We start from the raw sequence: 16,793 nt of genomic DNA, 5'->3' as shown, positions 1-16,793 counted from the left end.
TTTTCTGAAAATTGAAACAACACTATATTCTATGAAGATTGTCATAACCTTGTCAATGAATGAAGTACATAGGTAGTGACTTGCACAGATAGTAAAATTTTAAAAACTACACCTTTTTGCACTTAGAGTAGTTACTTATTTTGAAACAAGCAGCTTTTTTAACTGATAACACACAATTATAAGCTCGATGTTTTTCTTTTAATTTTTTAAAGTTCACTGTCCAAAAATTCTTGAAGCTATGTTGATCAAACAAAATTAAAGTTAAAAAATACTCTGGTGTTGCACAGATGTTACAGAATAAATTATATGATATTACAATGAAACTAAATGACCTTTTATTAAAACAGTTTAAGCTATATGTTATGTTCAACCATACAATAACATTACCAAGAAAAAATTGAAATGTAGAGATCCGTTCACCATAAAACACACACACACAAAAAAGTAATAAACAAGTTGAGCACATGCAGTGGCACATCGTTCTCAACCTGCCTGGCACGTGCCTTAGTCTGTGGAGGTTCTCCACTTTGTCCACACCCAGTTTTACCAAAAACATTATTTACAACTGGAATTGTTACCAATGTACACAAGCAGCGGGTTTGTTCCTAAGAGTGACTTCGAGGTTGCCTTTTCTTGCCCGAGATTCTGGTTGCCTTTCAGTTCTTGTGTAGCTATACTGTTCCGGAATATTAATAAGGGGGAAGAGTCAAGCGTGATTTCTCAACTTAACCCCCCCCCCCCCCTTTTTTTTTTTTTTCCTTCCAAAATTCTACCTACATTTCTTATATCTGCAAAATCTCATATGTGGTAAAGAAATACATACTTTTTTACATTTTGTATGGTTAATATTTAATGCTTATAATATTTTTAATACAGTAACACACTTAAAAAAAATTGGTTGTCTGTAAAGTAGGTTTACGGACGATAGTTTAACGTGACAACGTCATAACAAAACATTGATGAAATGATTGATCCAGAAGAAAAGGAAATATCATATTCGGCCTCAGACTGAGCCGTAATAGGTTTTTGCAACCAAACCATTTAGGCATTAAAAATATTACATTCTTTGAGGAAGAATTTTTTTTTAATTTTTCAATCTTTTGCATGATAAAATCTACCTCTGCATACTTTTATGAATAAAATTGAATCATTTTTATTGAATTATCACTTTTTTTGTATGGATACAAAGGAGTGAAATGAAATGTGCAATTGAATTAATAAATTTACTTGTATTTGCATTCATTAATTCAAATAAATTTATTACTTTTGAAATGTTGTGTGCGCCATATTTATTTTTACAAGTACAAAAAAAAATTTTGCAGCTGCCGGGTTTCGAACCCACAACCTTTAGTTCAGAAGTTAGGTACGCTAACCACACACCCACGAGGCCTTATTAAGATAATGTAGTTTCAAATGTTTATATATATATATATATATATATATAAAAACTTTGTTCACGGTAGGGGTATAATATTAATACGATTTTATAACAAATACGCATCCCAAATACACCAAACTTATTTATAATGTGTTACAATATTTTTTTTAAAACATTGTGCAAAAGATCCCGGGTGTAATTTGAATTATTATGTGTAACTGTAAAACACCATTGTTGGTTCAAAACGTATTTGAATTTTCAACATTACTTTTAAATAACCGTACCGATTGTGCTGAAAATCGGTGTACAATCGTTAAATTACATAATATTAATAACACAAACGACGAAAATATGATTGAAAAGTCAAATCGATGGTTGTTCCAATTGAGTGGAAGAAAGATGCCACGCATGCGTACAATGAGCATGAAGAGAGATGCCACGCATGCGTACAATGAGCATGAAGAGAGATGCCACGCATGCATACAATGAGCAAACAGAACACATCCGTAGTGGGACATCCGTAGTGGGACATTGTAGTGGGACATCCGTAGTGGGACACTTTTTCGTGCGTGCAGCCGGCGTTCATCGATTTATTAGACGTTGTCATGTCAAAAATTCTGCACTTATCTTTTAATACCCTTTTAATAAGTTTTTCTTGTTAACAATAAAAAAGTCTTAATTTCTGACTATCTTGAGAAATGTCTTATCAGCATTCATGATAGTCACCTCCGATTGAGGCAATTGGAGTTTGATTCCCGGTGAGTTCAAACATGGTTCGTTCCTACATAAATGCTTCATTCTCATGTCCTTACTCCTCATTGTCCGTAATAACTCCCATGTTAATGACAGCCTTAATTCATTCAAGATAAAAGATCATTTGGCAAGGGCATTTTAACTATGTCTATTTTGCACAGATTAAGCAAATCAAAGTGAGACAGTGTGCATACTAACTATATCTTGCACATAAATAATTACCTTGCAGGTTTACGCATAAAATTATTTTCGAAGGGGGCTCAGGTTTGAAAGTCAATTTTATCTAGTTTAAAATCTTATTCTATACTATATACATAGTACATGTAGCAAATCTGAACATTTTTGAAATCAAAATATAATACATTGTGCATGTTTGCAAATGAGATGGACTAGCATTCCACTGGGTAGAAAGATATTTTGAAATGGGCTCAAAATATAAAATAAATGCCAAGAGGTTTTCTCTCCCAGAAAATATTTTTGAATATATATCTATGTACCTGTATGTATGTGTATGTGTGTGTGGGCATGTATGTGTGGGTATGTATAAGGGTTTGAACTTTAATAGTGGCAACTATTTATTTACAACTGATACAAAAGAGATACTGTTAACAAGGTTTACTGTCCTTCATTGTAGTCACCAGCTTTGTGTACAACCCATTGCCAGCTATGAGAAAGTTGTAGGATACATTTAACACAGCCTGTTGTGTTGATAGTTCGAATGTTGCCTGAAGAATCTCTGAAACAGTTCTGAAGAAAATTCCATGAAGTGGTTCTTTCATCTTAGGAATCAAGACAAGGTCATAAGGGCTGAAGTCCGGGAAGTATGGTGGATGGTGCAGAACTTTCCAGCCCCATCAATCGAACAAATTAGCCAATGCTTTCACTGCATGCGGCCGAGCATTGTCCAGCAAAAATTATGGGTGGGCTCTACAGAAAGTGTCGCTGCTTCTTTCTTAAAGCTGTTCACAGGTTGTGTTCTAAAAATTAACAGTAATACTGCACATTGGCAGTCTGCTGTGGCGGAACGGTATGCATTAGCATAACACCATGTCAGTCGTACACAAGAATCCCCATAACTTTCACATTGCTAGAGTTCTGATGGACTTTTTATCTTCGGGATGACCTGTAACGACGTCATTCATTTGATTGGTGTTTCAATTGTGGCTCGTACAATTTGACCCATGTTTCATCCAGCGTAATGATACAGCATAAGAAAGCCTCTCTTTTGGGCTCATAGTACTCCAAGTGGTTACGAGCAGCATCGTAACGTAGCCATTTCTGCATTACCGTCAAATCATGCAGAACCCATCGTGATGCAATTTTTCTCTTGCCCAGGTGTTCATTCAAAATGTCAAGCACAGTCATATGGGCTAATGCTGTCTCTCAGACCAGCTCTTAGGAATCGAATGGCGTAGTTTCGGTAATGCAGGTAATACACTTCTTCACTGACGCATGTCTGCCATATTTTTGCGTCCCTCAATGAAGGCTTTTAGCTGGCTTGCCACTATTCTGTAAGGCAATGCAAATTCCCCGCAAGCCCCTTGGAGACCGTGATGACACTGCTGGCACATTCTATCTTCATCCAACTCCATTGTACCTGTTTCAAAAACACTGTGTCAACATTACATTTGACCTTCAGCTAACACGAGGTTCTTCCCTCGTCAGTGTGCATGCGTGTGATGTGCGAAGGGAGAGTTCATTTATTCTGCGGTAAGGTAGGTATGTAACTAACGTGTGGTCTAAGCGACATTATTTGGTTCCATTGCGTGGCGTTTCTACAGCAGTGTTGCCACTATTGAAGTTCAACCCTTGTATGTATGTGTGTACATATGTGTGTGTATGTATGTGTATGTTGTCAATCTCTAGACCTTCTGAGTAGCTCAAACGTTCGGTCTGAAGTGTACATTCATAAACTCTTGAATAACTCAGTTGGGCCCTGAAAATATGTATGTTCCAAAATAAATGTTAGTCAATGATTGGTTGCTGAACTAACATCTCTCGGACCCAATCTTGTATCGACTGTTCTTTATTAATACTTAATGAAAATTCTCCAATTTTGGCCACCATTTTCAGGCCACGAGAACAAATACATATCAAATATACAAAAAGTTGCACATAATCTCTTCACTGACGCCAGCACAATCAAGTTGACTGTTTGCAGGTACCGAAGGATGACTATTAAAAGATAATTTGCAAGTATATCCCATGATTGCACACAAACTCACGGTACAAGCCAAAAGACTAATGTCCCTGGAACAATGGATGACATTTACTTAATTCTTTTTTGGGCCAATACCGACTGTGGTAAAAAAATTCTAGTTGCAAGTTCAGCCCTCACAAAAACATAGCAGTATACAAATTTCCTAACCCTCTCAATGAGACTTTACTGGAAAAATTACAACAAGAAAAAATCACAGAGTATGGTAACATCATTTTTAAACAATCGCAAAAATACCTGGCAAGTATATCAGCCAATCATGGCACATGGCAACAGCACTTTGACTAACTCCAGAGTTCTTTCTCACGGTTACCGAACTCTCTGTCTCTCTCTAATTATTACGCACCGGGCAAACTATTGGGCCTGCTTGTTCAAACAAAGGGCCATGGCAAAAAAGCACAATAGAAAATTTTGCTAACACACATTTAGGATTTAAAAAAAACAAGCAACACTAAAAAAAATATGTGAAAACACATAAAAAAAAATTGGTTGTCTGTAAAGTCGGTTTACGGATGATAGTTTAACGTGACAACGTCATAACAAAACATTGATGAAAAATATTGATCCAGAAGAAAAGGAAATATCATATTCGGCCTGAGACTGAATCGTAATAAGTTTTTGCAACCAAACCATTTAGGCATTAAAAATATTATATTCTTTGAAGAAGAAATTTTTTTTTAATTTTTCTATCTTCTGTATGATACAATCTACCTCTGCATACTTTTATGAATAAAATTGAATAAATTTTATTGAATTATCACTATTTTGTATGGATACAAAGGAGTGAAATAAAATGTACAATTTAATTAATATATTTACTTTTATTTGCATTCATTAATTCAAATATATTTATTACTTTTGAAATGTTGCGTGTGACGTATTTATTTATACAAGTACAAAAAAATTCTCAGCTGCCGAGATTCGAACCGATAACCTTTGGATTGGAAGTCATCCACGCTAGCCACACGACCATGAGTCCATTTTGAGAATAATCGATTCAGATGGTCTAAATTAATAAAATTCCAAGCACAATATTTGTTTGAATTTATTTTAACTAGCATATTCTCTGTTGGACTCGAAATATTTACACGCTCGTGGGCTCATAACTATAATACGGTGTGTGATTTAGTTGATCAAATAATAACTCATGACAAATAATTACCAATTTCAAACTAAAGCGTGAAAAGTATCATACCAGCAATAAATATTTAGTAACACAGCTAAAACAATACTCATTAAACACTGTTTAAATATACTGATTTACACTAGTATTTAAAATAATACGTACTTGTAAGAACGCCACTTCCTTGCGAATATACTCCCGTGGCGCGGTGCACAACAATAACCTAGAACCAGTACGCCGCCACGTGCCGGCCGAGTTCTCTGTACCATCCGCAACATACCAGAGAGATGCCACGCATGTAGTGGGACATCCGTAGTGGGACAATTTTGTGCGTGCAGCCAGCGTTCATCGATTTATTAGACGTTGTCACATCAAAATGTAAATACACAAACTGATAAAAACAATGCCTAGGAGCTTATTCACCATAAGGCAAGAAAATCATCAGAACAACTTAATAAGCATGAAATAATGTCAATTATGATCATGAAACATATATGGCAAATGCAGGAATACTTCTTAAAAAGAATAAAAATATGTTATTTTAAAATGATCTCAGGTTACCTACCCATAGTTCTGAATATGATCAGACAACATAACAAATCTGTAAATAAACTGTGCAACAAGTGAGAAGGGCAATAATCTGTCTCGTATGTATGTATGTATTAATGCATGCATGCATTCATGTATGTATGCGTGCAGGTATGCAAACTTAATCGTGGGCCAATCAAAGAACACTTTATTACTCTAGAGATATTTTAATAATCATATAACAGTTGAATTATAATAATTTAAAGTTTTACTCTTTGACTTCATTTGTAGTACTGAAGAATTGGCTTATAATTAATTAAAAATCTTTTATTTGAATGCTTTAATGACTGGTATGAAAACTACTAAATCTAGTTGCAAACTTTTGCCACTAATTAGTGATTTACTTTAATCTATTTTATCAAGATTATGGCTCATATTACAATAAATCTAAAGATAAAGCTTTTTTTAGATATTTGATCATTTGAGGAAAGGCAAATACTAACATTTAAAAGGAAGTATGAATTTAATGATGATAAATACTAATGCAAATAAATCTTGCAGATATGTGCTGGCAGAGTCACTAAGCTAACATTGTGCAAATTTGTTAAGAAACTTTTTAAATGTATTTATTTTGATGCAAACAGTTTTGAAATCAACCTCCAAAAATTAAATATTCCAATGCATGATTTTTAACTTTAACACTCCTTGCATAGACCTAGTTAGTAAGCAGCATTAGGAAAATAAGTTTGTTGACTTAATGTAATAATAAGAAAGATGCACAAGTTTGTGGCCATTAAAATTAGGTTGATTATATTCTGAGTGCTTTAGACTGAAAATTTGTAAAATAGTTTTAATTTTCAAAAAAAAAAAATGGAGTTTCAAGTGACAGACTGGTAGTTGCCAAAAGGACTGTGTGACAGGTAGGTAATTTGTCAGGTGATTAACGGTGGGAGTGTTGACAGGTCCAGGCCATCCCGTTCCCACCACGCCACTTCTTCTTGAGGAACGCAGAGAGAGTGGCGCGGCAGCGCAGGAAGATGCTGGAGCGGTACCTGCAGCAGCTGCTAGACGTGTGCTCCAGCCTGGAGAGCTGCCCCCTGCATGCGTGTCGGCAGGCCCCCAACAAGTCTGCCCTGCTGCACTTCTCCTGCTTCTTCCGCAAGGGCGTGTTCGAGATGAGCAAGTACGGCACCAGCTAGCTCGCTGGGGCGTGGTCAAGGCGAGCTAGCATGGGGCCAGCTCACAAGGCCATCTTTGGGTCAAGCTAGTATCGTACTAGCCAACTCACAAGGAAATGTTTGAGACGAGCTAGTATGGTACTAGTCAACTCACAAGGAAATGTTTGAGATGAGCTAGTTAATACTAGCCAGCTTCAAAGGACATTTTCGAGACTAGCTATTACAGTACCAGCCAGCTCACAAGGATGTGTTTGGGATGAGCTAGTACATTGGCAACTAGCTGTGGCATGGCCGCACAACTGATAAGACTACACTTCTCACAAGTCTTGCATTTAATTAACTAAGGGAATGTGCCACCAGCAATTTTCTGTGAACTGTCTCTAAACTCTTGTTTTTGCCCCTTTGTTGCCATTTCCTACGTACATGTGTGATTGCCTTCAATTGTTGCCTACAGGAAATAAAAAACTTTTTGCTCAATTGTTTATGTATGTAATAATTCTGCATATATTCGTAGAGATAAGAGCTCAAGATCTAGCTGTCCAAGTACTTTTAGCAGCTGAAATAAAACAAATGAATTAGGTAAAGGTTACATTTTGTAAAAACTTTATGCCTTCGCATGGCAGGTTTAATTTATTAATTGTCTCTTCAAGGATTTGATATTCTTACAAATGACAAACGTTAACAAAGTTTGTTATTATTTAGATTTGTAGAAATTAAATATGTGACACTAACGGTGTGCCAAAGTACATATAACATCACATATATTGGAAAACACATTTTAAAGTGTAATCCACTACCAGGTAACTATAATATAAACCTAATATTGAAGAGAGTTCTGCAAATTATAATATTTTGAATTGACACCGCTCCATCTGCCTCCCTGTATTGATTAAGTTCGTAAGAAAATACGTGAGTCTCAGGGTTCGGTTTGGCCAGGTGACCGGAGGCAGAGGCGTGCTGACTGAAAGACTCCCTGGGTTGTTCAGGCTACCCAGGAAACTGTTAAATTAGAAGATGAATACACTGACTACAGCGGTTTATCATCACTGGCACGAGGTACCCAGTGCTGTCGTAATCCTGGCCGTTTCTGTTAGCGGATATACGTCTGCACTAACGCAGCCCCTTCAAATGGCGGCACCGGCTCCGTTGCCCGTGAAGGTCCCTTACCGACGAGTTTGCGGCGGATGTTCCAGCGTGGCACAAAGTCTCTAACGCTAATATTAATGTAAATACATGACACTCCCACAGAATACTTGAGGCACAGGTGTCGTTGTGCTGCCCATGCGCGTGATGAGCAATACTATGTCAACATGCTCGTTTGCGCGCGAAAGAGCTGCTCCCGGGTAGCGTGGAGGCTGCCGGCCTGTGTCAGCTCCCGACGGCGACTGCTCATTCCCCAGTGCCAGGCCGGAGGGAGACGCTAACTCCCGCCAAAAAGCACAGAGCGCGGGAAAACAGAAGGGGCCAGTTTTACAACATAGTCGCACGTTAAACAATTTGTGTTAATGGGCAAAGTAATTAAAAGCTGTTACAAGTTTAAGTTTGTCCCTGGAAAGAAATACATTTACCCTTTTGTGTAGTTCGGCACACCTGGCGGAGTGATATGGCCAACGTGGCCGGTAGCAGCGCTATCTTCGTAGCGTTCACGCACTGCTCACATCGGCACTCTGTTGCGCGCACGGGCGTGTTCGTCGCACACGCTTCTGGGCAGGTGTTGATGCATAACGGCCCGTGCGTCGAGAGTATCACCGACGGGTGGCATAAGAATATGTACTTAAAGATACATCACCTACATCATAGTCTCTAAGTTGGCCCAAAATATTATTTATTTATGTGTACACATAATTATATTCACATGAATTATAATTAATGTGTAAAAGTTCAAAGTATAAAAAATGTCATATTTTGTTTTAAGGTATTTAAAATGAAACAATGTGCAGAAAATAATTTTAATACATTTTTTACTGTAATATGGTAAGACAGTGTGTCAATGTAATGAATTTTGTGATTATAAATAAATAGGTACTAAATAAGTGTTTTGCAGTAAAACACTTCAATTCTGTTATGACCATGTGTGTCACTTTTATTTTGAAGCGTATAAACTGTTAAAGCAATAGTAACTAAGCAACCTGATTAGGATAATTTTTTTCACATGTTTGTTTAGTGTTATTTTATACAGTACAAAAATGTATGTGTTAAAATTTTAAACAGAATAAAATATTTACAAACATATTTATGTGCAATTTAAAATCTGTGGTGTTGACCACAAGTTTTTTTGACAAGGTGTTTAAGCATTAGTGACAGTTATTTTTCAATTTATCAATAAATTGTTGAATGTTGCAGTAAAAACTTGATGTTGATAGTGTATTGTCAGTTAGTTGAAGGTAAAGGAACACGTGTGTATGTGTATGTAAACATACCTATGTAATATATATAGACAGTGTCAGTGTGTTTATAATGGAATGGTTTATTGTTACTAGCCATGCATTTAGCCATGACTGCTCAGTAGTTTACAGCAACAGATTCTTATTTGCTAAGTTTCCATTCACATAATCCTGTGCAGATTCCTTCGTCATTATTCTCGAATAGATAGTACTGAAAACCATTTTGTATTTTTTTAATGCTCGTAATTTGTGTTATGTATTTTGTGTAACTGAGAAGATATTATTTCTTGCTTGTGTTTGTACCAATTTGTCTAAAACAAGACTGTCTAGAAAGAGCTTTAAGGAAGGGTAGCTTGTTCCCATTTGAGCTGTGCAATTTTTGTGATATTCCTACTCGAACCCTTGTTAAATGTTAATGCTTGTAAAATATATGTAACAGTTAACTTCATTAAATGGCAAATTTTGTCATATTTTATTATTACCACAAAATATTTTAATCAAATTTTTATAATAAATAGAACAAAAAAATTTAACTGTTGTATTATTTTGTTTCCTGTAATTTAAGATACCTTATTTTATTGCAATTTAAAAGTAGACTTTATTTGTTGTATTTGGTGCATAGGTACTGCTCAGTCATTTGTATTTTCAAGTATTAATTATAATGCATACTTGCAAGGTGATGCTTGGCATATTATGCAGTAAAAATAAAATATTTCTACATGTAACATGCTACAAGGAGGGATGTTCTTGAGTTTGTGCTCATGAAAACATTGTTTGTTTTAGTTTTAATGTTTTAGGTGTCATGTCATAAACTCATAATAAGAAAGTTATTCCAAATATGTTGACAGTTGTATTAATACAAATAATATATTTCCAATGTCAATATTTTATTTATTTTCTAACAAACTTTACTTGAAAAAGCTAAGAAAGATTGCATATTCATTTTGGTAGTGTATTCATACTACCGATAAAATGTTAGTAAAATTATTGCACCTACAATGAGTTTAGGTATTTCAGCACTTTTCATGACAGACAGTAGGTATTGTGGCTAAATTTTTACCACGTATGAAGACTACAGGGTATGACTTAACATGTTTAATCGCATAATCGTCGCACCTTCTATACTAAAATCAAGTTTGAAAAGTAGGGGTTTGACGTTTATGTGAAAAAAAAAAAATTTTGTTAGGGTAAGTTATTTATAAAAAGAAAAACCAAACCCATTCATGGAAAGCATGTTTATTTAAAAAGTGAAGTATATAAATGCACGTCGAACAATTTAAATTTATAAGTCATGCAACGAAAACCTTTCTTCAACTTTAAATAAAAAAATGTAAATGTGAGCCTGAACCAGGGTATGAAAAAATCATGATTTTTTTAAAGAAATCAAAAAAATCAGATTTTTTCGATTAAAATCGGATTTTTTTGATTAAAATATAAAAAATTGTAATCTGTGCTCTACAGTACAATTAATAACAGATTCGTTCATTTTGTAAAGACAACTAGCCTAATTTTCTTTCTTTGAAATGACCACATTTTACATTGCATAATGTTTTAAGGAAACATTAATGATGTCACTTTACGAAAAATTTTAGTACAGTAGCATAGTAAACATTAGTAAAAAAAAAAAAAGATGTTTTATATGAAATAACTATATCACTTAAAATATATCATAATTTTAAATGTAACTTTGTCACTTCTGTCATCCCTATAGTATAATTGTTCTAAATAACATGATTTAAATCAAAACCCCAATTTTCTTTTTTTTCTTCTCAGAATTGCACACATACGAGAGAGTATTCAAAGTAAACGTCTACATAAAATATTACTTATTTTAAATTTTAAACAAAAAATACAAGTTTTGCAGCCTTTTCTGTACTGAGTCGATTTCTTAATGTTGACTGAATCAAACCAAATGTGGAAAACATTCTTTCCACTGATGCAGACGAAGCAGTTGCTGTTAACAGTGGTTCTATGACATTCATAACTTCATTAATTTCTGAATTGATGTTTATTTTCCACCAATCTATTGGCGACACTTTCGAGATGACATTGTCCTTGAATTAAGAAGTCGTGCAAGAGAGTAGATTTTGCTTGGAATTTAATAATTACAGGCAGCAGAGACTTTGTGTGTTTGTATCTGTTGTTTGCAAATGAAAGAGCTTCAGATCTCTCATCAGCTGTCAAATGTTGACCACAGAACCGTGGGTCTACAAGATACGCCAGGAAATGTGCTCCATCCAGTGCCTGATGGTAGCGACTGGAAAATTTCTCCATGCTGTCTGCATTCAGGTTTTCATCTTCAAGACTTTGTTTTAGACTTTTCCACACATCAACAGCAGTGGAAATCGTACTGCTATCTTTCTGAACCTTATCAAGTGCAAGGGCCATTGGTTTCAAATGCCTCAGCATATCTTCTGCGTTCATCTTTATACAGACATTCACCACTTTTCTGTAAATATTATCATTATCATTGCAGTGATATATTTTTTTTTAATTTTTGCTCATATAATGGTCGCACCTTACTTTTATTCGTAAAATTTGGTAACATTGCGGGTATGTTGATTTTAATCAGCATAATTTAAATCGTGATTTAAATCATGTGATTTTTTTTTTAATCAGTGAAAAAATCAATTTATAATTTGACATTTAATTTTTCCTATACTGTATCTTTCTAAATCAAGTAATCATGCCTACTTACACAAAAATTTATTGCTGCAAAGATATGAATGGAAATTGAATAGTACTTAATTTCTTCTATAATATATTTATAGTTATTTTGTTATTTAGAAACACTTGGTAAATATAGGTGGGTTAAATGTACTTACCAATAAACACCACTCATTTTTTCTCCTCCTCTCCTACTCATGTTTTTGTGTGTGTGCGTGTGTATGTGTGTGTGTGCGTGCGTTTGTGTGTGTGTGTGTGTGTGTGTGTCATATCTCCTTGGCAACAGGTTTGACCTTCAACAATGTCAGGTGCTATTTTTAGAACTGTAGGATGGAAATGTGCAGTTCTTTGTTATGTCTATTCACTTGGAGTTCATCATAGTGTATAGTTGAAATGGCTGGAAGAAAGAAGGACCCAATATGGATCCATTTTGTTGAAGAACCAACATTGTCAGGAAAAGGTCTGAAAGCTACCTGCAAGTCATGTGGAAAACAGTTAATGGGGTTGGTTGCCAGAATGAAAAAACATATTGAAACATGTCAGAAGGAAGAAACAGAAGAGGATCATCTGTGTGAATCAGAATCAGCACAGAGAAGTTGCAGAGGTAATTATTGGTTTTGATATAAAGCACATATTAAAATAATACTGTAAATACTGCTTTTCTAGTACTTGAAGTTAATTTTTTAAAATAAAAACTATAATAGAATCAATAACTTTCTGGTATTTTTGAGAAATATGTATTTGGAAATATTGTTAAGAACATAAGAAGTCTTTTTTTTTATTATTTATTGTGTTTTAACTCTTCAAGCTTAGTTTTGTTTAGTTTATTTAACTGTCAGAATGTTTGTTTTAATACCACTACCACATAAATCTTAATTTCCTGGTTAGGCATAACTACTACAGGCGAACCGTCGAATCTGTATCTATCAATCTCGTTTATATTGTTTTCCCGCATATATCATTTATTCTGCAGTCTGCATGGTCCCAACAATAAAAAAATCTGCATCAATTGTTTCCTTAATGATATATTATCCAGTATCCTTTGTTGGAAATTGTCCCGCCGTCAAATTTTTAATGCGTAAATAGATCATTCAGTGTTAATAATATGATGTCTTAGAACAAATAGTGATGCAAAACAATAACTGAAATTACAAAAATGTCAAAAATGATATTTACAAGCATTTAGTTTTACGTTTCAATTGTTAAAAAATTATTTACTTGAGTTAGAGATTAGTAAAATTATTAGAATGGGGACCAACAGTTTTTGTACATTGGTTTTTATGGTTTATTATTGGAATATGATGTGCTGGCATTGTTTTTAGTAGTTACACACTCTTATAAAAGGCACAAACATAGCTTGCCCGAAACTGATGCAATAGACAATTGGACATAGTAAATTAATTAGTATATTATACTTCAGGTAAAGTGTGCAGTAAAAACATAAACAATATACTTTTAGCACCACATTGGCTTTTAATGTTCTTAGAATGTGCAACATGGTTTCATTTACCTAACCTAAAATTTTATGAATCATTTGTCCGCTTGCATGATTTTTTCATTCAGTCCCTCGGAAAACGACAGATGTTCCACTTCATTAGCTTTATCAAAAATAGGACAGAGACACACAAGTACTCGCAGATCGGTACTTGTAGATAGTAGACACATACACACAGATTGGACGAAACAATTTTTGTCATCTATATTTCAAATGTACCGCCTACCCTAGTTCATATTCTGGCCGCTAGGTTCACTGATTACCACCAACACCAACGCCGACAAGGAAAATTCAATAAAAGTGTTATTTTCTTTACTGTGACTTATACAACTGTGCAATGTTTATATCAGTGCATTTGGCCCCTGTATCTAATCATTTATGTATTTAATTATATTAATTTATTCAGAGCGTTAGCATAAAACTAGAGCCTGGCCATTGTTGTAACTTAAAAAAAGTTAAGTCTTTTGTTCAGGACATTGAATAAATGTTTAACAGCATTCATTAAATTACTCTTAAGGCTCAGCCTCCCTTGACATAGTTGACATTTCTATTTTCACCTCATAAGCTTTGCTTCATTGGAATTTGTGGAAAAGAGAGTTCAGAATTTACAAGTGACTTGATATTTAGTCCCCAGATATCAACAAGACTAATATGTTTGACTAAGTGTATCACAATTGCATGCCAGTGGTTAAAAATTAGTGTTTGTAATGTAAGATAATATATTTTGCCAACTCCCTTCCCTATCGTAGCAGTTTCTAAATATGTGCTTACAAAACAACTTAAATAAGTAAAACAATAAATAACACAAAAATGGCAAGTGGGACTGAGTCTTAAATTTTTGTACATCACTAAGTGAAAGATAATATCTGATGTTTCTTCTCACAGGTAACGATTCATTGGCCATTGTGAGAAAAACCGGTGGGCAAATATCATCTTCGACTTCCCAAGGGCCTTCTATGCAAACGAAGAGAACACATCACAATGAAAACAATGGCGATAGTGAGATTAAAAAAAAATTTCATCAAACCCTTGTTGACACACATCTAGTAAAAACCAACAGTAATCAAAAATGTATTCTTGATGAACAGGTTGCTCGATACATATATGCTACAAATTCTCCTTTCCGGCAAGTAGATCACCCAGAATTCAAGAAGATGGTAAGTTTGTTGCGTCCTGGATATAAACCACCCACTCATGTTCAGATTGGGGGTGATCTGTTAGATACTTTATACACTGCCGAGAGAGAGAAGTGTGCGACATGTTTGGAAGGAAAAACTGTATGCTTAAGTTTAGATGGGTGGTCAAATATCCATAATGATCCTATCATTTGTGTAGCTGTAACTGCCAGTTTAGGAGAAGTTTATCTGGTAGATACAATTGACACATCAGGTCATTCACACACAGCTGATTATTTGGTACATGTAGCGAAAGCTGCTGTAGCCAAATGTGAACGTGAATTCAAGTGTTTAGTTCGCAGTATTGTGACAGACAACACTGGAAATGTGAGAAAAATGCGTTCAGACCTAGAAAAAGAAGATTTAAATTTTATCACATATGGTTGTTCAGCACATCTTTTGAATCTACTAGCTAAAGATTTGCAGGTACCTAATGTGAAAGAACATGTGGTAGAGATTGTTAAGTACTTCCGCAATAATCATTTTGCACACGCTAAGTACAAGCAAGAAGGTGGACAACAGCTTATACTACCTCAAGATGTTCGCTGGAACACAACAGTTGACTGCCTGTCAGCATACATAAAATACTGGCCAGTTCTCGTGAAAATCTGTGAAGAAAATCGCACTGCAATTAATGATAATATTTACAGAAAAGTGATGAATGTCGTTATAAAGAGGAACGCAGAGGATATGCTGAGGTGTCTGAAACCAGTGGCCATTGCACTCGATAAGGTTCAGAAAGATAGCAGTACAATTTCCACTGCTGTTGATGTGTGGAAAAGTCTAAAACAAAGTCTTGAAGATGAAAACCTGAATGCAGACAGCATGGAGAAATTTTCCAGTCGCTACCATCAGGTACTGGATGGAGCACATTTCCTGGCATATCTTGTAGACCCACGGTTCTGTGGTCAACATTTGACAGCTGATGAGCGATCTGAAGCTCTTTCATTTGCAAACAACCGATACAAACACATTAAGTCTTTATTTCCCATAATTATTAAGTTCCAAGCAAAATCTACTCCCTTCCACAACTTTTTGTTCGATGAAAATGTCATCTCAAAAGTGTCGCCAATAGACTGGTGGAAAATGAACATCAATTCAGATACTACTGAAGTTATGGATGTCATAGAACCACTGTTAACAGCAACTGCGTCATCTGCATCAGTGGAAAGAATCTTTTCGACATTTGGTTTGGTTCAGTCAACATTAAGAAATCGACTGGGTACAGAAAAAGCTGCAAAACTTGTATTTTTGTTTAAAATTTTAAATAAGTAATATTTTGTTGAAGTTTTTTTACATAGACTACTTTTGTATATGTGCAATTCTGAGAAGAGAAAAAAAAAGGAAATTGTGGTTTTGTTTTAAATCACTTTTATCTAGAACAATTGGAACAAAGGGATGACAGAAGTGACAGTTACATTTAAGATTATATGTATATATTTTAGAGATATAGTTATTTTGTATAGCACTTCCTTATTTTTGTTACTAATGTTAACTGTGATACTGTACTAAAAATTTTCATAAAGTTACATCATTAATTTTTCCTTAAAATACTATGCAAAGTAAAATTTTATTTCACAGAAAGAAAATTAAGCTAGTTGTCTTTGCAAAATGAGTTAATCTATTATGAATCACTGTAGAGGAAAGTCACGAAAATGTACTCTATATTACACAGATTATAATTTTTTATATTTTAATCAAAAAAATCCTATTTTAATCAACAAAATCTGATTTTAACCAAAAAAATCTGATTTTTTTGATTTCTTTAAAAAAATCAGGATTTTTTATACCCTGCGATCGCTGCGACGATTATGCGAGTAAATATGGTAAGTAGGCATGATTACTTGATTTTTAAAAAATACAGTATAGGAAAAATTTACATTCATATTATAAA

General features: G+C 34.6%; 2 protein-coding genes across 3 annotated transcripts in view; both read left to right on the top strand.

Moving 5' to 3' along the window:
* The window catches only part of LOC134531132 (kinesin-like protein Klp98A), a 211,020-nt gene extending 200,740 nt beyond the window's left edge, over positions 1–10,280 (top strand). Inside the window, exon 25 of one of the 2 annotated variants that reach the window (XM_063366715.1) lies at positions 6,963–10,280. In XM_063366715.1, coding sequence (XP_063222785.1) covers positions 6,963–7,199 — 237 coding nt within the window. In that variant the 3' untranslated portion in view covers positions 7,200–10,280. The remainder of the gene's footprint in view (positions 1–6,962) is intronic. The other variant, XM_063366717.1, reaches the window with a different exon arrangement.
* A 2,006-nt stretch (positions 10,281–12,286) lies between these two features.
* On the top strand, positions 12,287–16,549 carry LOC134531131 (uncharacterized). The gene is made up of 2 exons (XM_063366713.1): positions 12,287–12,833; positions 14,610–16,549. The coding sequence occupies exons 1-2, from the start codon at positions 12,623–12,625 to the stop codon at positions 16,172–16,174; spliced, it is 1,776 nt and encodes a 591-aa protein (XP_063222783.1). The 5' UTR covers positions 12,287–12,622; the 3' UTR covers positions 16,175–16,549.
* Positions 16,550–16,793: the final 244 nt, after the last annotated feature.

Source organism: Bacillus rossius, chromosome 3 (genome assembly GCF_032445375.1).
Source record: "Bacillus rossius redtenbacheri isolate Brsri chromosome 3, Brsri_v3, whole genome shotgun sequence".
Taxonomy (NCBI): domain Eukaryota; kingdom Metazoa; phylum Arthropoda; class Insecta; order Phasmatodea; family Bacillidae; genus Bacillus; species Bacillus rossius.
The sequence above is the reverse complement of the archived record's forward strand: the minus strand, read 5'-3'. Positions and strand labels throughout refer to the sequence as shown.